Raw genomic sequence first — 20,620 nt, forward strand, 5'->3', positions numbered from 1 at the left:
TAGCTTATTTTTGGCAGAACTCTGATCTCATCCACACATATGTATAGTTTACTTTCTTCTCCAACATTATAATAGGAAAATTTCAAACATACACAAATTCGAATTTTATTATGAATGCTTGAATACCCACATTCTGCCATTAATGTTTTACTGTTCTTAAAAAATCACTTATTTCTCCATCTGCCCATCCCTCTATCCATCCATCAATTCACCTTACTTTTGATGCATTTCAAACATAGTGTAGGTATCATTACACTTCCTCCCCAATTCTTCAGTGCACAGGTTAGTATCTAGAAATCAGCATTTGTCCAGTTTTTGCTTTTGATGTAAAATTTGGATGCAAAACCCACACTAATCTTAAGTGCACATTTGCTGAGTGCTGACAAACCCATTCACTCGGGTAACCATAACCTACCAAGAAATTACGCACGTATGTTGAATGTACGGCTTGGAAGGAAGGGGCAGCACATTCTCGCCCTTGTTGGTAAATGACGGCGTACATGTCTGGCCGTGTAGCCAGAAAATCAAGTACCCCAGGGGTATGACCTGCTTTTTAAAAGCCAGGACAACGTGGGCTCGTCCGTGGGGCCAGAGTTTTCCTCTGAGGGCACCCGTCTTGCTGCCACAGGTGAACTGTGAGCCCCTGCATGCTGTAACAGAATTAGTGCATTTCATAAGCCTAAGTGTTTATCAGACTTCACAGTTATGTTAAGGATTGTGATGAACTGTTATAGAGAAAGTTAGAAATGCAACGTTGAAGAAAATTTCTTGTAATTCTCCTTTTACAAGTTTCTTCATTAAATTAAAATTAAAATGCACCTTGTGATTACAAAGACGACTTTAAAAATAACCTGCTAATATTTGCAACTACTCCTTTACAAACCCCAGAATATTTCCATATCGCCCCTTTCCCCAAGCAGAAGTAAACTGGATGCTGAGCCTAATGACAGATGGCAACTGTCCTCTACAACCAAAGTTACAGGTTTTTTCAAAAAAACTTTTAATTGTAGTAACATACACATTTTGTATTTCCCATTTTAATCACTTTCAAATTGACAAGCCACCGGTATTAATTATAGTCACAATATTGTACTACCAGCATTAACATCCATTATCTCAACGTTTCATCATCTCAAAAAGAAACTCTCTACCCGTTAAAAGCTATAACTCCCGCCACCCTGCCCTGGCCCTGGTAACCTGTTACCTACGATCTGTCTCTAGGAAATTCGCTTCCTTCGTTATTTCTTGTGAGACCATACAATATGAATTTCAATTTTGTTTGTTTTTATCAAAATTGCCATATAGATTGTGGGTACTGACTTACAATAAGTAAATGTTGTAAATGTGGACATGGGAAGTACATTTTATCCCAATAAAATACCACTTAGGTTTGGTATTTGACGTAAATTTTGTTTGGGTAAGTGGTTCTGCTGCTGTCAACCCTGAAAGCTGGTCCTCGTTTTTAAACTGGGCTCAAGTGCTGCCGTGTTTTTCGGAGCCAGCTGAGGGTGTCTGGAGGGAGCATGGGGGAGGCTAAGGGCTGAGGTTCGGGTTTCACCCCCAGTAAATCACAGCCTTGTTCTGAGCTCTTCACCTACTGTGTCGCACAGATAATTCTGTTTGGCACAAGGTTCAATTTCTAAGAAATAACCTGAGAAGCACAGTGCTAAGGCATCACTCTACACGGAGGTCCGAGGGCCAGAGAGTCACACGTACTCTTTGGAACTAATCTAACAGTACACAGTGAATGGTTATCATCAGCAGAAACTCCTGTGGTGGGCTGGAAGAGGCAAGGGCAGTGAGCCCTGTCGTGTCCTTTATGGAAAGACAGGATTAAAATTGTTACATGATGAATAAGAATCCAGTGGAACTCTTTGATGTACAAAGTTCTCCACTCAAAGGAGTGGTTTTCTGAGAGATTTTTAAAAACTTTTCACTCAGAAATTTGTGTGTTCAGCTCTCTCAAATATTTCTTCTGGATGCCTTACAGTAGGGGTTTTCAAACCAAGGCAATAAAAACATGGAAAACCAGGAGCTGACAAGAGTTGTGCTGAGACACTTGTTCCCCCTACTTTGCTCCTGCCACTAAGTGTACTCTTCACATCTAAAATATTGCATTGCCCACAAACAGGATCACTTCTAATTTTGCAGATCTAGAAAATAAATCTGAAAATAAATTTGGCTAGAAATAAAGGCCAAAATGAAAGTTAAGGTGAATATGTATATGTATCAAGGTGGCTGATTATATATTTAATGAATTATCTGTTCATTGAATGCGTATCCAATGCTGTGCATATTTTAAGTTATAGTTTTTTTGATTGAAAAATAACCTGCAAAAATTCTACTTCGAAGTTGAAATTTCATTTTTGCTAACCACCTCCTGATGGCTCTGAAGTGGAGCCTGCAAGGACTTGACAACTGTGGCTGCTAGATCATGGCTGAAGAGGGTGTACCTTATTACAGGAGCTCCTCACGGAGACCAAGGGCAGACATGGGACTGTCCACAAAATCGCTTTACCTTTCTCTTCGTTCTTTTTTTGGTGGGGGTGGGGGGGCGGGTTGTGGGGTATTCTAAAAGCAGTCATTCAAGCAGATGCACCCCTAAAGGAGGTGAGCAGGTAAATATATTGGCAGGAAGCTGAAGAACCTATCCTACTCCACTCTGAGCAGTAGGGTTTAATTACATTACGCAAAGTCTGATTCTATAAAGCTATTCTAAAGATCCAATTTTCTCTGAATTTCTCTCTCCCAAAATAGCTGTTTCCATGGCTACATAATCACTTCTTATTAAGACTTACAGGAAATGTATTTTGGGGTATAATTCAGCAGAGATTGTTATTTAATCTTCACAGTGGGAACTGGGAAATTCTGTATAAAACATTGTCTGGTAATCCACACAGTTTGCCTGATGCTACCAAAACGCTCGTTTTTACCCCAAGGTCGGTGTTTAAAGCTCTGTTGTAACGACTGTTCCCACAGTCCTTTACTCCCGTCAGTCCTGGGGCCTGCCACCTGGGAGGTGCCCGGCCCGCCGCCCCCGCTCCGCCACGCGGGGCGGACCACGCGCCGGCTGGAGGGGTCTCCAGCGAGGGGCCAGCACATGGGGTGGGAAGGCGGGACGGAAGGTGGCCTGGCACTTAGCAAAACCCATCCTCCCAGGCCCCTCTGGACTCTGGCCCACAGATTCCACGGTGGCTTTGCCAGCGGGCGGGCAGAATAGCCGAGGGAAGGTGAACCAGAAATACCTCGTACAAGTACCCAGAGGCGACGCGGCATGGCCAGGCCCCCAGCCCCTCCTGAGGCACCGCTCCCAGGCAATCTCAGAACAAACCCCCCTTTCCTTGAAGTGGCCTTAGCCCACGCCCCGGTCCTCGCAAACCAAGAAGCCTAACAGGTCTTTGTCGCCTCTCACATTCTGACGCCACATGCGCTCTGTGCCGCGCACAGGCCTGGACAGGGAGGTTCTGGCGGGCTGGCGCTGGAATCCAGCCTTAGGAACACACACTTGGACCCGACTCCGGGCTGAGAAGAGCTGTTTTCACACGTCCTCTCCTCGGCTCAAGGGCTCAAGCTGAGAGAGTTCCTTTCCACTGCTTTCCCCTGCTCTGGATTTCCTCCCTCCCCTCCCACCATAACCATTTTTTTCTTTTTGAATTGAAATATAATTCTCATGAAGTACAATTACACATAACATAAAATTCACCGTTTTGAAGTATTCAACACAGTACCTTTTAGTATATTCACCAGGCTGTGCGAACATCACCACCATCAGATTCCAAGACATTTTCACCACCGCATACCCAGTAAGCAGTGTGTTTTCAATCTCCTCCCTCCCTCCAGCCCCTGACAACCCTATTTATTTCCAGTCTCTACAGGTCTGCCTCTTCTGGACATTTCCTTCACATCGAATCACACAATACGGGATCTTTTGTGTCTGGTTGCTTTCACTGGCATAATGTCTTCGAGGTTCATCCACATTGGCGCATGCATCAGAACTTCCTTCCTTTTCATGGCTGAATGCTATTTCATGGTATGTAGCTATAATAGTTTCACTTCATCAGCTGAGAGACATCTGGGTTGTTTCTACCTTTTGGCTATTAAGAAGAATGCTGCTATGATCATTTGTAAGATTCTGTGTGTAGATATGCCTTCAGTCCTCTAAGAGCTAAACCCAGGATTGGAAGTGTTGGGTCGCATGACAACTCTATGCTTTAACTTTTTGAGGAACTGTCAAACCGTCCCTACATTCTCAGCGGGTGGCTCGGCCTCCTGAGGTCCTAACAGGTTTCAGTTCTTCTCCTGTGATTTCTGCCATGGAAGAAATGACTAATAAGATCTAAATTATTCCCTTCGTAATATGCATTAAGGTTCAAAACACAATCCTGTTGAGCAAGGGAACACTGAGTTAGACTCACTTAAGAGAGAAATCAGATCCTTTCCTCAGAGCAAGTTTGACAAAGAAAAAGGAAGACAAAGGAACACAGGATATCCACAAGAGGAAAGAAGAGAAGTGCCACAGCATGTGAGCCATTTGGGGTTGTCCTTTTAAAAAGAAGACAAGGGGGAAGCGGATGTGGCACAACTGACAGAGCGTCCGCCTTCCATATGGAGGGTCCATGGTTCGATACCCAGGGCCTCCTGACCTGTGTGGTGAGCTGGCCCACGTGCAGTGCTGCCACATGCGAGGAGTGCCCTCCATGCAGGGGCGCCCCCACGTAGGGGAGCCCCACACGCAAGGAGTGCGCCCGCAAGGAGAGCCACCGTGTGAAAAAAAAAGTGCAGCCCACCCAGAGTGGTGCCGCAGACGTGGAGAGCTGACGCAGCAAGTTGACGCAACAAAAAAGAGACAGTTTCCCAGTGCCGCCTGACAATGCAAGCAGACGCAGAAGAACACGCAGCAAATGGACACAAGAGAGCAGACAAAGGGGCAGGAGGGGAGAGAAATAAATAAAATAAATCATTAAAATAAAAGAAGACAAGGGTCAGCTGCTCCTATCGGTACCAGACTGAATGTGGGGCTCTGGGCTGACCAATTCATTTGTGTCCAGGAGTGCCCACTGAGCACCTACTTTACACAAGAGCACTGGCCCACGTGCTGGCTTGTAAGGGCCAGCGAGCGGGATAGGACAGGCAGAGACATCAGGGAATAAAACCATCTGGGGACAGCACTAGGGTTATGTCCTTTGTATTAGTCAGTCAAAGGGGTGCTCATGCAAAATTCCAGAAATCTGTTGGTTTTCTTAAAGAGTATTTATTTTGGGTAGAAGCTTACAGCTATCAGGCCATAAAGCGCACGTTACTTCCTTCACCAGTGGATTGTCATGTGCTGGAGCAAGATGGCTGCCGGCACTGACCAGGGTCCAGCCTTCCTCTTCCCTGTAAGGACCCACGGTCCCAGCTTCTTCCAATGTCAGATGAAGGGTGGGATAAGTCTAGTCTCTCTCCTGGGGCTACTGTCTCTGTGGGTGCAGCTGCTCTGCTCTCTCCACAAGGCCAGCTGTGAACTATCAGGCCATGGCTCATCTCTCTTCCTGGGGCCTCTGCCTTCTCTCCTTCCTCACGGATCTGCTTCTCTGTGTGCTTACCTCTTGGGCTCCAGTATTAAAACTCCCAGCATCCCTTCTCTGCAGTGGGGTTTCTTGTGAGTCCCTGTCTCCTTGGTGGCAGGGACTCAATGTCCTACTGACGTGGTCCAATCAGAGCCTTTATATTTAATCAAGTAATAGTGAAACCTCTGAATCCAATATAATCTAACAGACCAGTTCACAAACATGATCCAGTATCTATTTTTGGAATTCATAAACAATACCAAACTGCCACATCCTTCCACCTCCTTGATGCTGAAATGTCCTTTCTTTCATGAAACGATGATGGTGAGAGATGGAAGCAACTATTTTAAAAACAATCTTTTTTGCCATTAAAACTAATCTGGCAACCACCCGTGGGTCTAACAAAGTTTACTGAAATGTCTCTTGTTTCAGAACGCTCCCTCTTTCCCCTGCCAAGTCCAAGAAGCCGAGTGTAGAGGAAACCCAAGATACATGAGAAAGGCGAAGAGGCTAAGGTTACCGATCCAATCTGAGGCTCACGGGTATGAAAATGGAGAGAAAAGGCACAGCGGAGACAGCACGATTGCCCCAGCACAGTGGGGGCCGGGGGTGAGCTGGGTTTCTGTAATTCTCTCGCCTGGTATTAGGAAAGCTGGAATGGAGGCTTTGGTTTTTTTATTCCTGCCAAGCCTGATTGGGGAATCTTGATTATGCCCCAGACCTTCACTCAGGACGCAGTTTTTTCAAATCAGTGGCTCGCTATAAATTGGAAGGACAGTTCTCTAAATACAGTTGGTGCTCACTAAATGCTTGCGGAGTGAGCGTGGCAGCAAGAAAGAGGTTGAGGAGGTAATTACCAGCACTCAGTCCTCCTCCTAATCGGCCTGTGGGCAGCGTCTGGTATAGACCAGCAGGTCCCTCCTCTGGGGTCTTGGGACCCCACTCTCCCTCCACTCACTTCTCGGGGGGTTTTTCCAAGTTCTGAGGCTGGAACTCTCTCAGGTCCCCACATTTGCTCCCAGTTGTGTCATCATCTCCAAGGCTCTGTAAGCATCACTGGGCTGTTAACACGGTGCTTGGGTCACCGGACTCTCTTCCCAGCTCCAGGCCCATAACCAGCTGCTCCCTTGCTGTCTGCACGGGGCCAGCTCGGGCAAACTTAGCTTTGCTGAATCAGAGCTTGCTCTTCCCGTCCTCCTACAAACCTGTCCTCTCAATCCACGATGCTCTTGCCCTGCCCCCTTTGCCCTGGCCTCCGTTGCCTTCGCCTGCCCCACTGTCCGGCCGGCCTCTCTGTCCCAGGACTCAGCCCCAAGGCCGCCGCCACGACCCACCTCCCTGGTGTCCTGGCCCCCATCCTGTGCTCCTCTGGCCTGTCCTCCAGTCAGCGACCAGGTGATGCGCCCTGCACACACAGAGGGCCTGCCCCACCCACCTCTGTCTTTCTGGCCATCTTCCCTCTACCCATCCACTCCAGACTGGCTTCAGCCAGTTCTAGAAAGGTGCCCAGCAACCCCACAGTCCTTGCCAGGGGCCTTCTGATGCCCCAGCGCCCCCAGGAATCCTAGCTGAACACGTGCTGGCGAGGAGGAGCCGGGGCCACCCCACGTCTACTGTCCCCGAAACCGACGTTCACAGAGTGCGAGCATTAGTGCCAAATACCGTCAGCGCCCAGATTTCATGGGATGGACTCCCTTTCCTAAGTGTGAACGCTGGAGTTTTCAGACTTAAAAATGTAAATATTGTTCACTTCCTGCTGTCCAAGAGTTACGTAAAATGACTAGTCACAAATACAGTTTTTGATATCAAAAGAGTAAACATACCTAGAACATCTTCATTATTTAACATTTTCCTGGGGACCGTTATTCTCTACTGGTAAGAGAATGTATTTAAAATAACAAGAGAAAGCAGGTATACATATTTCAGGGAAAGGCAATGAGCCAGCCTAGGCACCAGAGCCTTTTTCTTATTTCTCTTCATTACATTTTTTCATCAAATGTTTACTTATTATTTTCTGTTTTCAAAGCTCTAATCCACCTCTACTTTGTAAAGGCTTGATTGCAAATGCCAATATTACTTTCATTGTTAATCTGGGGGCCCCTGCTTCCAAATTAAAAAACAATTATGACTATTTAAGCACATTATAAGCTATAAATATGCCTATGATTGTATAGAAAGCCAAAAAATGAATAAAACCTCAAACAATAACTAGGACAAAATGAATGAGGTGAGGATGGTCAACCACCGCACCAAGGAAATGAGAGAGTCTACAACCGCAAGCAGGAGAATCCCATCCATCGGCCATGTGGGATCTAAGTCCCCTCTCAACTGAGAGGTGGAGTGGGCATCGCCATCCCAGGGTCCTCAGGATGGAGGAATAAAATATGGGTTAGAGTGGACTTACTGGTATTCCATTATAGAATTATTGTGACTCTAGCACTGGAAGAAATTATATCACTGATGTGGAGACAGTGGCCACAGGAGTTACTGAAGGCAGGGAAAGGGAAAAAGAGATGTGATGTGGGGGCATTTTCAGGACTTGGAGTTGTCCTGAATGATACTGCAGGGACAGATGCAGCACATTATATATCCTGCTACAACCCACTGAATGGACTGGGATAGAATGTAAACTGCAATGTAAACTCTAATCCATGCTGTATGCAGCAGTGCTCCAAAATGTATTCATCAAATCCAATGAATGTACCACACTAATGCAAGAAGTTGTTGATGTGGGAGGAGTGGGAGATGTGGGGAGTGGGACATATAGGAACCTCCCATATTTTTTAATGTAACATTTTATGTGACCTATGTGTTTTTAAAAAGAAAATAAATAAAATGGTTTTAAAAGAAATGAATGAGGCTTCTGGTTCTTCCGGGAGACACTGTAAATTTCCCAGCCACTACACATGACTTAAAGTTAATCTCTGTAGCAAAATGTGAATGATTTGTCCCTTGCATCCAAGAAACTTCAAACTTCAGAACCACTGGGAGGGCTGCATAATTGTGAAATAACCGCCTTTTGCAAAGAGATCTGTAATTGTAGGAGAGCACACTTACTACTGGGCACAGTCTATCAGCTGGTACTCGTTTGATCTCTCAAAGCAGGCCTTCACTCCCTCGTCATCCCAAAGCTTTTTCACGTGGTCAAAGAACTCCTGAAATTTGAAAAAGTTACATATAAGAAGACACATTATAATCTTGCAAAAAACGTAAAAAGAATCTTCAAAAACATACAGGGAACAAATGAACTTTTTCTGTGTAGACATATGCTTTACACACAGGAAAGCACAGGTCTTATGTTCCATTTGGAGAAAAATGTATGCATCTGTGTTATCATCACTGAAATCAGGTTATAAAACATTTTTATCATTCTAGAAAGTTACCAAAAAAATGAAAACTGAAAGCCAAAAAGTACTGACATTCACAAAATATAAATACTATAAAACAGTTAAAAATTCTTAGCATTCAGTAACTTAAGTAGCTAAACTGTCATCTCAGCAATTAAAAAAAAAACATGCATATTACGATGGTAAGCTCTGCCCTTGCGGCTGTCTTTTAGGTTTCTATGTGAGCCGTGATTATGAATAGACATGATGGAGAAATTGGAATAAGTTAGCTCTAGAAGCATTAGGTAAAACTGTATTCTTTTAGGATAAGGGTTATAATTGATCATTTTTGGGCACTTAAAAATGACTCTATGTTAAGTGTGAATTGTGACTGCTGGCTCATGCGAGGGCCCTGAGGTCAAAGGGCTTATTTTCATCCACTGTGGCAAGCGGCATCCTTGGAAACAAGAAATTTCCTTATCTCCAAGTAAAAGGTGGATTTATGAATTCACATTTCCCAAATTACCAAATAACAGAGCCATGGAAGCAAATGACTGTCGATCAGTTGCAAAACGTAAAATAAGTTACATAAAAGTTCGTGAAAGCAAATATTATAGATTGGTTACTGAATATAAAAGAAGTTACATAAATGTTCACCCAGTATTTAGTGAGGATATTTATGCCCCTTTTCAACCTCAGCTGTTTTCCCCTCAAGCGACTCCAGGAAGCATTCTCTCCTCTGATTTGCACGTGAAGATCCTGAGACTACATAGCTAGCGAGCAGGAGTTACTTACCTGCAAATTCATGATCACTACCATAATTCCTACGAATCAGCACAGATTGTTTGTAGAACAAAACAAGGGTAGGTACTTTTCCCTTGAGATTCACAATTCCATGCAAGGCTGGATTTAAGTATTGCGAGGCTTGATGTTTATAAAATTTTGGGGGGTGGGAATCCTATTTCAAAAAATTATGAGGTCAAAATTAGGTGGTAGGTCTCAGAGGGTGAACTGAAGGGCTCTGAGCTTTAACCTCTACTAGCTTCTCAGAAAAACCCAATTTTAACAGCACAGTATCAGGAGCAATCTTTAAAGCTATGGGGCTTGGGTCAGAGGTTTTTGTTTTAAACTAATTTTTAAAGATTTTTCGACATTTATTTTTACACATATGTGTGTAGGTGTATATATAAATATGTGTGTGTCTATATGTCATTTTTCTCCTGAACTATTTGAGAGCTAGTTGCAGGCATCTATATACTTCAGTATACATCATAACATATATTAAACACTATACAGTTTATCTTCAATTTTCACCAACTATCCTAATAATGTCCTTATGGAGAGGTCTTGTCCCAATCCAGGAGTCTCTCTCTCTCTCTCTCTCTCTCTTTCTCTCTCTCTCTCTCTACCTACCTACCTACCTATCTATCATCAAATCCAACATCTGAAGGAGAATGGCTGAACCTTTAGGTTTAAATCTTGTTGCCCAAGATTCATGTTTCCTTCCGGGCTCGCCCACTGCTGCTCTCTCACTCCACTAAAGGAGTTTGTAGGTGTCTTTAATCAGTATTTTTTTCAGAGTCACATGGAGATACACACACACACACACGCCTCAAAGAGAAACCCTCCATTATTGGAAGAGACACTGGAGTCGTGATGAGATGCCTGCATGCTGCTTACCTAAGAACCACAATTTCTCTCCACATGATAGATTCATTATATATAAAGATAAATTTTCTGGATCTCCTCAAATATAGGAACTAGAGATACCACATTTTATGAAAGTTCACAGAATTATCCACTCTGTTTCTAAACGGCGATTTTAGAAAATGTCTGAGATGGGAGTGACCGTTTTAAACCACGTTGTCTTAGTTTACTAGCTGCTAAAACAAACGCCATGCAGTGGGCTGGCGCAGACAATGGGAATTTATTGGCTCATGGTTCTGAGGCTAGAAGTAAAAAATGAGGGGAAAGTAATGCTCTGAAGCGGTGCTTCCTCCCTGAAGGCTTGGTGTTCAGGTGCTGGTGAGCCAGAATGCTTGGCTCTTCTGTCACATGGCGGCTCAGTCTCCTTTCAGCTGACTTAAGGATTCATCCTGCAGCTTCCTTTCGGTCTGACTGTTCCCCTGCTTTTATTTCATTATTACTTTATTTTATTTTAGGTACCAGGGCTGGGGACTGAACCTTGGACCTCGACGTTAAGTGGGAAGTCAGCGCTCAATCCCTGAGCCACATCAGCTCCCTTGAGTTGTCTTTTTCTTTAGTTTGCTTGTTGTTTTTTGGTTGTTTGTTTCTGGAGGCGCCAGGGACGGAACCCAGGACTTCTGATGTGGGAAGCCAATGTTCAACTGCCTGAGCCAAATCCACCCCCTCCCTCTGTTGTTGAAGGACTCCAGGGATCAGGCTTAAATCCCAGCCTGATTTAGTGGGGCCACCCCTGAACAGAAGTACCACCTTCTAGGCATCCCATCTACAGCAGCCCACGCCCACCAGAACGTGAACCCAAAACACGCCCGAACAGTGCAGTCCACCCCGGAGCCAACGCAAAGCTACCCGATCCACCAGCCTCCCTCCTCTGCTTCCAGGAACTGGAAGGGACCTGACGAGGTGAGCGGAGGAAAGGAAAACCTCGCAGTGCACGTCACGCAATCTTTCTGCTGTGTCTCTGAGCCGAGACTGGAGGGACGCAGGAACACGGGTGTCATCTCGAGCCCTGCGGCCACCAATGGCCAGGGCACTGGGAGGCGCTCCGCGGCAGCCGCCCACGGCGGAGGAGAGGACAGCGCCCCTTGGAGGCGCCCTGGGGGGACGCTCCGTGGGCAGCCTGGGCAGAGGTGAGGACAGCGCCCCCTGGAGGCACGCTGGGGAGGGCGCTGCGTGAGCAGCCTGGGCAGAGGAGAGGACAGCGCCCCCTGGAGGCACGCTGGGGAGGGTGCTGCGTGGGCAGCCTGGGCAGAGGAGAGGACAGCGCCCCCTGGAGGCACGCTGGGGAGGGCGCTCCGTGGGCAGCCTGGGCAGAGGTGAGGACAGCGCCCCCTGGAGGCGCCCTGGGGAGGGACCCAGCGCTCTGCTGCGGGGCCAGGCGCTCGCCGCGGCACCCCCCAGGCACACACACCTTCCACCTCTGCTGCACAGATGAGACACGGGTTGGGCCAGGGGCCTTGTTTTCAACTCATTTTTAAAAAACTTTATTTTGAAATAATTTCAGACGTACAGAACCGTTGCAAAAATAAAGCAAAATCCCTGCAGAGAGCTCCAAAGACCTCATTTTAAAAGGTTTGCCTGGGTGGCCCGTTCTGGCTCGTTGGGCCGTCCTGAGCCCCGGAGGCTGGCCTTGGAGCAGAGACGGCGGCAGCCGACCCGGGTGGGAGCCGACCGGGGTAGGAGCGAGCATTTCCTGCCCGTCCGTGGAACTTCTTTTGCCTTCTCTGACTTTGGTGAGGAGACGGGGGTGGGCAGGCAGGGGCTTGAGGATCAGAAATATTTAATGGGACCTACCAGGGCTCCCTCCTGCACAAATATCAATTCAAAATTCCTCCTTGGACACCCCTCCAAATTGTTTACACCTGCCTGTGGAAATGATTTCATTCCTGCAACTCCCCAAGCAGACTTCCTGTCCAGTGGGGCTGGCCTTCGGTTCTGGCTGTGACATTTTCTAACTGATTCTGCATTAATTTCCAGCAGGTCCCAGCAAAGACGTGATTAATAAATTTTATTCTCTACCATTTAGTTCATTTTGTGGCTCTTCTGTTGAAGGTACCATGGAAAACACTTTTAACACGTAAGAGCTAATTTACTTCTCACAACAGCAGGAGAGAGAGCTTTTCTTGTCCAACCTCAGAGTAGTTAGGTAACTTACCCAAGGGAACACAGCTGGCAATGGCATGGTAGGGACTTACTCCTCTACCTGTTTTTTTAACCAGTAGACTACACTACCACACTTTATTATATCTACTAACTAAATGTTCCTTTTTCTAATTCTCTGGTTTTTATTTGAAATCACTATTATTGTTACAGTAACTCATTTTAGTAAATATGCTCTGACTTGGATAAACAAAGCACAAAGGATCTGGTACAAGGGTCCTGTGGTATGAACTCATTTCTTTTATTTATTTATTTATTTATTTAATCCCCCCCCCCCCATTGTCTGCTCTCTGTGTCCATTCGCTGTATTCTCCTGTGCCTGCTTGTCTTCTCTTTAGGTGGCACTGGGAACTGATTCTGGGACCTTCTGGAGTGGAAGCTGGTGCTCATTCTCTTGCACCACCTCAGCTCCCTGGTCTGCTGCATCTCTTATTATCTCTCCTCTGTGTCTCTTTTTTTGTTGTGTTATCTTGCTATGCCAGCTCTCTTGTGGGCCAGCTCGCCTTCACCAGGAGGCCCTGGGAATTGAACCCTGGACCTCCTACATGGTAGACGGAAGCCCAATTGCTTGAGCCACATCCACTTCCCTGAACTCACTGCTAAACAGGACTTTTGAAGATCCTATTCGGTACTCTTTAAACTCCAGAAGATTCCCACAGGCCAGTGAAGTTCAAAACATTACACTGAACTGGGAGATGGAAAATGGGAATTCAGGTCAGTAAATGGGAGGGCTGGAACCAAGAATCAAGATACGTAATTTCTGGAGTACATGTTGAAAGCAGATGTACTAAAACAGGAATTGTGGGTGCTGTTATTTTTAAAACAAATACTTTGGAGAACACCAAAGAAACACAAAAGCCACAACCACCTTCCTTCACTGCAGGTTCCTCACTGGTAAATTGAAAGATGCTGGCTTAGAATACAGCCAGGCCCTCGTGATTACTTTTAAAAGGGTTCCTAAAGACTCCACAGAAAATCCCAGGGCTGCTGCTGCTTCCTCAACTGGTTACTAGGGAAGATTTCAAATAAGTACAAAAGTAGAGAGAATGAACCCTAGGTACCCCATATTCAACTTCAACATTTATAATACGGCCAATTTTGTTTTAGCTCTGTCTCAGCCACTTTTTCCCATCTTTTATTATTTTGAAACAAACCCCTGACATTGAATTATTTTATCTGTAAATATTTCAACATTCTTTCTAAATGATAAAGACTTAAAAAATATAGCCATATGTATTAGTCAGCCGAAGGGGTGCTGATGCAAAATACCAGAAATTGGTTGGTTTTCATAAAAGGCATTTATTTGGAGTAGGAGCTTACGGATACCAGGCCATAAAGCATAAGTTACTTCCCTCACCAAAGTCTATTTTCATGTGTTGGAGCAAGGTGGCTGCCGACGTCTGGGAGGGTTCAGGCTTCCTGGGTTCCTCTCTTCCTGGGGCTGGCTTCTCTTTCCTCTGTGAGCTTACTTCCTGGGGCTCTAGCTTAAGGTTTCAGCATCAAACTCCAACATCAAAAGCCCTCAACTCTGTCCTCTGCCACGCGTTTCATCTGTGAGTTCCCACCCACCAAGGGGTGGGGACTCAACGCCCTAATGACGTGGCCCAATCAAAGCCCTAATCCTAACCTAATCATGCCCAGGTACAGACCAGATTACAAACATAATCCAATATCCATTTTTGGAATTCATAACCATATTAAATGTTATACCATAGTAACATGCTCTCAACTAAAGATACATAAACATAGAAAAGAAATGATTCTTTAAAATACTCAATATCCAGTCAGTTAGTATAGCTGCATTAGCTATAATGAAACATTTCTCCAGAGTCTGGCTAAGAATCTCACACGTTTGCTAAAACATGTGGGAAATAAATAAGAAGAATGATTTTAGCATGCCTACTCATTAGTAACCAACTTGAATAATACTAAAACAAAAATAATTTCGGTGAGTGCATGTGAAAAGAAAGGGTGCTTCACAGTAAAATGTAACCTATTTTTGACATCTGAAAGTATATAGGAATTGAGAGCATAAAAAGAAAATCACCAACTGACTTTTCTTACTTTTCTTCTGTATAACTGAATAAGAGAATTACCTTGTGATCATTTTAATTAGCAACTGAAATACATGAAGTTATGTTACTCTTCCTCAAAGTGGTTTGCATGGCATTATATAAAGTATAAACAATAATGATAACAATTAAACTTACTCTTTAAAAGTAAGGTTTAAAATTTAAAATCATAATGTTGATTTTTAATTCCTAATCACTCCATTTCATACAATGTTTTCCTTCTGGTAAGGTATTCTGTCAACAAATACTTTTATATTTATCAAGTATACTTACGCTAACTTGCAATTCTTACTTTTGCTTTCAAATTCTTCAACACTGTTTTTAAAAGGAAATAACTTATGGTAAAAAGGAATATAAGAATAGAAATTCTTCCATAATTTCTCTGCTAATATGACAAAATAAAATGACTTGATTATCTGATAATTGGAATATTTTTTATTTTGTGTATTTTTCATTTTTGAAATAAAAACCAAAACCATATTCCCTGTCTCTTGAAATGGATGCTGTAGGTCTGTCTGGAGTCTGGGTTCTACCTACACACACTGAGATGACCGGCAGTGGGGCTCTCCCGCCAGCCACAGCCGGCCCCGACTAGCAGGTCTGTGGGAAACACCCTGGGCCAAAAGCAAAACTGCAATTCCTTAGGGTTCATTACACAGTATTCTTTCTAGAGCAATTTACAGAAACTATTTCTCTAAATTTTTTTTTTAAGATTTATTTTATTTCTCTCCCCTTATCCCCCCACCCTGGTAGTCTGTTTTCTGTGTCTATTTGCTGCGTCTTCTTCTTTGTCCACTTCTGTTGTTGTCAGCGGCACGGGAATCTGTGTCTCTTTTTGCTGTGTCATCTTGCTGTGTCAGCTCTCCATGTGTGTGGCACCATTCCTGGGCAGGCTACACTTTCTTTCGCGCTGGGCGGTTCTCCTTATGGGGTGCACTCCTTGTGCGTGGGGCTTCCCTATGTAGGGACACCCCTGTGTGGCACGGCACTCCTTGTGTGCATCAGCACTGTGCTTGCGTCAGCTCCACACGGGTCAAGGAGGCCTGGGGTTTGAACCGCGGACCTCCCATGTGGTAGACGGACGCCCTAACCACTGGGCCAAGTCCGCCACCTCTCTATAATTTTAGTACCAGGAATATTTTTTTGCCTATCAAGCAACTGCTTTTTAATTTTATTACTAATTTTAAATCTTATGGACGCTGTACCTTTCCTGCTGCTTTTACTGATGTCACTGAGTCGAGTGATGATACTGTGTATGGGCTACTCCCAGTAAGTATGAGGACTTTGTGTCCGTTAACTTCACTCCTGGCTCTCCCAACTTTCTCTCTGATTCCTATTTTCATTCTACTTATTTCAAAGTCATTTTATTAACTTTCATTATAACTTCATGAGCAGCACCTAAATCCTTTCTGGAACAAGCTGAAGTATAAATAAGTGCTTAAAGTAATTTTATGGGAACATAGAGAAAAAAGTCTACTACAATAGTAAAAATAAACCTTAGAAATAAGGAGCATTAGGTCTATAGCCATTATCATCAATTTTCCAAACTTTGAATTTAGATCTGGTTCATTTAAAATACCCCTACTCTAATTAAGGAGGTCCAAGACTTGTACTGAAAATTACAAAAAATGACAATAGTACTCAAAGTGATATATAGATTTCAATGCAATCCCTACCAGAATCCCAACAACATTTTTTGCAGAAATGGAAGGCTCATCCTAAATTTCTTATGGAATTTCAAGTGACCCTGAATTGCCAAAACAACCTTGAAAAGGAAGAACAAAGTTGGCAGACTCACACTTACTGATTTCAAAACTTACTACAAAGCTGCATTTACCAAAAGGTGGTACTCAAAGACAAACAAAACAACAAAAAATAAAAGGTAGTACAGGCCTAAGATATAAACATGGACCAGAAGGACAGAATTGAGAGTCCAGAGATAAACTGTCATTTCTATGACAAAGTCATTTTCTTTCTTTCTTTTTTTTTTTTTGAGGTATTGGGACTGGGGATTGAACCTGGGACCTCATATGTGGGAGGCTAGTGCTCAACCACTGAGCCGCACTGGCTCCCCTGAGTTGGCTCCCCTGTCTGTTTGCTTGCTGTTTTTGCTCACTGTCTTTGCTCATTTTGTTTTTTGCTGGTTGTCTGCTTGTTGTTTTTGTTCGTTGTTTGTTTTCCTCCCATCTGGGACTTCCAATGTGGGAGGTGGGCGCTCAACTGCTTGAGCTACATCTATTCCCCTATGACCAAGTGATTTTTCACAAGGATGCCAAGACCGTTCAAGAGGGGAAAGAACAGTTTCTTCAACAAATGGTGCTGGGAGAACTGGATATTCACATGAAAAAGAACGACGTTGGATCCTTACCTTACACCATATACAAAAATTAACTTGAAATGGACCAAAGAGCTAAATTTAAGAGGTAAAACTACAAAACTCTTAGAAGAACACATAGGGGCATATCTTCATGAACCTGGATTTGACAATGGTTTCTTAAATATGACAACCAAAGCATAGGTAATAAAAGGAAAAAAAAAACAGATAAAATGGGCTTCATCAAAATTAAAAACTTTGGTGTAACAAAGGACACTATCAAGAGTGTAAAAAGATCGACTGGGAGAAAATATTCGCACTTCATATAGCTGGTAACAGCTAACTATCCAGGATGTACAAAGAACTGCTACATTTCAACAACAAAAAGACAATCCAATTTTAAAAAGTCCTTGAATAGAAATTTCTCCAAAGAATATATACAAGTGGCCAACAAGCACATGAAAAGATGCTCAAGATCACTGGCCTAATTAATTCTAAAGGCAATGAAAATCAGAGCCACAAGATACTACTTCACACCCACTAGGTTAGCTATTATTGAAAACAACAACAAAGTAAGTGTTGGAACCCTTATTTATTACTGGTGGGAATGTAAAATGGTGCAGCTGCTGTGGAAAACAGTTTGGTATTTCCTCAAAAAAGTTAAACACAGAATTCCCATATGACTTAGCAATTAATTTCATGCCTAAGTATATTCCCAAAAGCATTGAAAACAGGGACTCAAACAGATACTTGTATGCCAATGTTCAAAACAGTATTATTTCACAAAGGCCAAGTGGAAACAACCAGATGAAAGGATAAACAAAATGTGGTCATACAAGAGAATATTATTTAGCCATTAAAAGGAATGAAGTTTGGATACAGGATACAGGATACAATATGACAATATGGATGGGCTGAAAACATTATGCAAAAAAAATAAGCCAGACATAAGAGGAAAAATATTATATGACTCCTCTTATATGAAATATCTAGAATAGGTAAATTCACAGAGACAGAAAGTAGATTAGGGATTACCAGGGGCTGGGGTTAAAAAAACAAAACAAAACATAATGGAGATGGGGTGTTACTGCTTAATAGGTACAGAGTTTCTGTTTGGGGGGATGGAAAATTTCAGAAATACAGTGATGGTGGTTGCACATTGTGAATGTAATTAATGCCACCAAATTGTAAACTTGAAAATGGATAAAATGTCAAAATTTTTAATATCTATTTTATCACAATAAAAAAAATGTACCTGCTCGGTTTGACCCCTCTGGTAAGGAATGAGCTAACAGTTTCTGTTATTCCATTTTTCAGGTACCTGCTGGATATCCAGGTGAAAGTGCATGTAGGACGTGGGATGCCTGGTAACACTATGATTCTCTTTATAATAGCTCCACCCTCAAACCTGATTTATTCAGTAGGTCTAAAATTCTATTTAGGAATGGCTTTCAGAAACCATGCTTAAAAAGTCACCAATTCATTAAAAACCTGTTGCAGTCTCCAAGCCTAACGCGCTCCTAGTAGAAAGAACAAGTGCCAGGGGCAATACCCTCAGAAATGGAACACAACGTGCGGAGACGCCACATGGACTGAGCAGCCTACTGCGTTCCAGGCAATAGACTCAGTGTGTTAGACACAACGCCTCATTGGGTCTTAAACAACCTGCTATGCAGGCAATGCGATTCCCATTTTACAGTCGATGAAGTGAGGACGGTCAAGTCCAGGTGCTCAGGCTCACTCGACCAGAGGCGGTAAAGCCTGGGTTCAGTAGCTTGCTCTGGGTAGCTTCCCCGTTCTCAGGGAACCGGCGTCTCCTTGGGCCTGTAGACCAGGGAGGGCAAATGCAAACTTACAATGTACACACCACACTCGCTTTTCCCCTTCGGGCTTCAGCTTACTCCAGCTCTTCTTAGAATCATTTCTCAGCAGCTTTGTGAGGTGCCATTTCCATACCACAGGATCCATCACATCAGCAGCCACGCAGCCACCCGCACGACGCTCAGTCCACTGCTCTCTCGACTCCCTGCTCCCATCCCCACTCCCGGACACCTCCTTCCCTCTGGTTTTGCTTTTTCTTGAAATTTCATATAAATGAAATCAAACAGTCTTTTGTACTGGCTACTTTCACTTAGGTTGGTGTTTCTGAGGTTCATCGGGTTTGTTATGCATTATTAATTAGCAGTTTTTTTCCCTTAAACTTTTAATTTTGCAATAATTTCAAACTTATTGGACAGGTACAAACATAATACAAAACCCACACAGAGAACTCCAACATCTACCCCCTGCACACGCGGATCCACCAATTTGAGCATTTTGCCACATTTGCTGTACAGTCTACCAACCGTCTATTTATCTATTACTCTACCAGTTTTCTGAACATTCGAGAGTAGGCTGTATACTCATGCTCCTTGAACACAATGCAGCCATGTACGTTTCCTAATAACGAGGATATTTCCCAGCTCAAGAAGTTTAACACTGACATAAAGCTTACAGCCTGCATTCCAGTTTTTTCCTAAGTCCCAATAATGTTCTTTTGGGTCGTTTCTCTTCCACTATTCAAGGATCACGTATTGCATCTTACTGCCATTGTTTCTTTTTTTTAATTGTGGAAACACAAGTACAACGTAAACTTTCCCATCTCAACTACTTCGAAACATACTTTCAGTGGGATTAATCACAGTCACACCATCTGTTTCCAGAACTTTCCCATCAAACAGAAACTCTATACCCGCTAGGCACTAATTCCCCAAGTCTCCTTCTCCTCTGCCCCTGGTGACCTGTGCTCTACTTTGTGTCTCCAGGTGTTTGCACAGTCTAGGCATTTCATATTGTTTTTACTGCTGAGTTGAACTACACTGTGTGGATAAACTACATTCAGTATATTCATTCACCAGCTAACGGGCATTTGGGATATTTCCAGTTTTTGACTGTCCTCAATAGTGCTGCTAGGAATATTTGTGTACAAGTGTTTGCATGGACATTTATTTTCCTTTCTCTTGGTTTGATACCTGGGAGGTAGAATTGCTTGGTCATTGGGTGAGTGTATGTTTAACTTTAAGAAACTGCCAAATTGTTTTCCAAAGTGGTCATTCCATTTTACACTCCCAAGAGCAGAGCCTAAAGGTTCCAGTTTCTCCACATCCTCCTCCAAAGTTGGTTTTGTCAGTCTTTTAAATCATTCTAGTGGGTGTACAGTGGTATCACACTGGTTTTAATTTGCATTTCCCTTATGACCAGTAATGCTGGACATCTTTTCAAGTGATTACTGGCCACTTGTACATACTCTGTTTGAAGCATCTGTTCAAATATTTTACTTATTAAAATTTTGGTTTTTCTATCTTACTATTTAGTTTCATTTTTTTAAATAAAAGTAAGTGTTCTTAAAAATATATATATATTCCGGATTCAAATCCTTGGTCAGATGTGCTTTGCAAATATCTTCTCCCACACTATAGCACTTTAATTTTCTTAACTTTGATGAGCAAAGTTTTA

General features: G+C 43.4%; 1 protein-coding gene across 6 annotated transcripts in view; it reads right to left on the reverse strand.

Annotated features, from left to right (window-relative positions):
- The window catches only part of GNAL (G protein subunit alpha L), a 233,870-nt gene that overhangs the window by 41,574 nt on the left and 171,676 nt on the right, over positions 1–20,620 (reverse strand). For all 6 annotated transcript variants that reach the window (XM_012529613.4, XM_058277287.2, XM_058277286.1 and 3 more), the window contains one exon: positions 8,607–8,704. In XM_012529613.4, the coding sequence (XP_012385067.2) occupies positions 8,607–8,704 (98 nt within the window). The remainder of the gene's footprint in view (positions 1–8,606; positions 8,705–20,620) is intronic.

The sequence above is a fragment of the Dasypus novemcinctus genome, chromosome 16 (assembly GCF_030445035.2).
Source record: "Dasypus novemcinctus isolate mDasNov1 chromosome 16, mDasNov1.1.hap2, whole genome shotgun sequence".
In the NCBI taxonomy this organism is placed as follows: domain Eukaryota; kingdom Metazoa; phylum Chordata; class Mammalia; order Cingulata; family Dasypodidae; genus Dasypus; species Dasypus novemcinctus.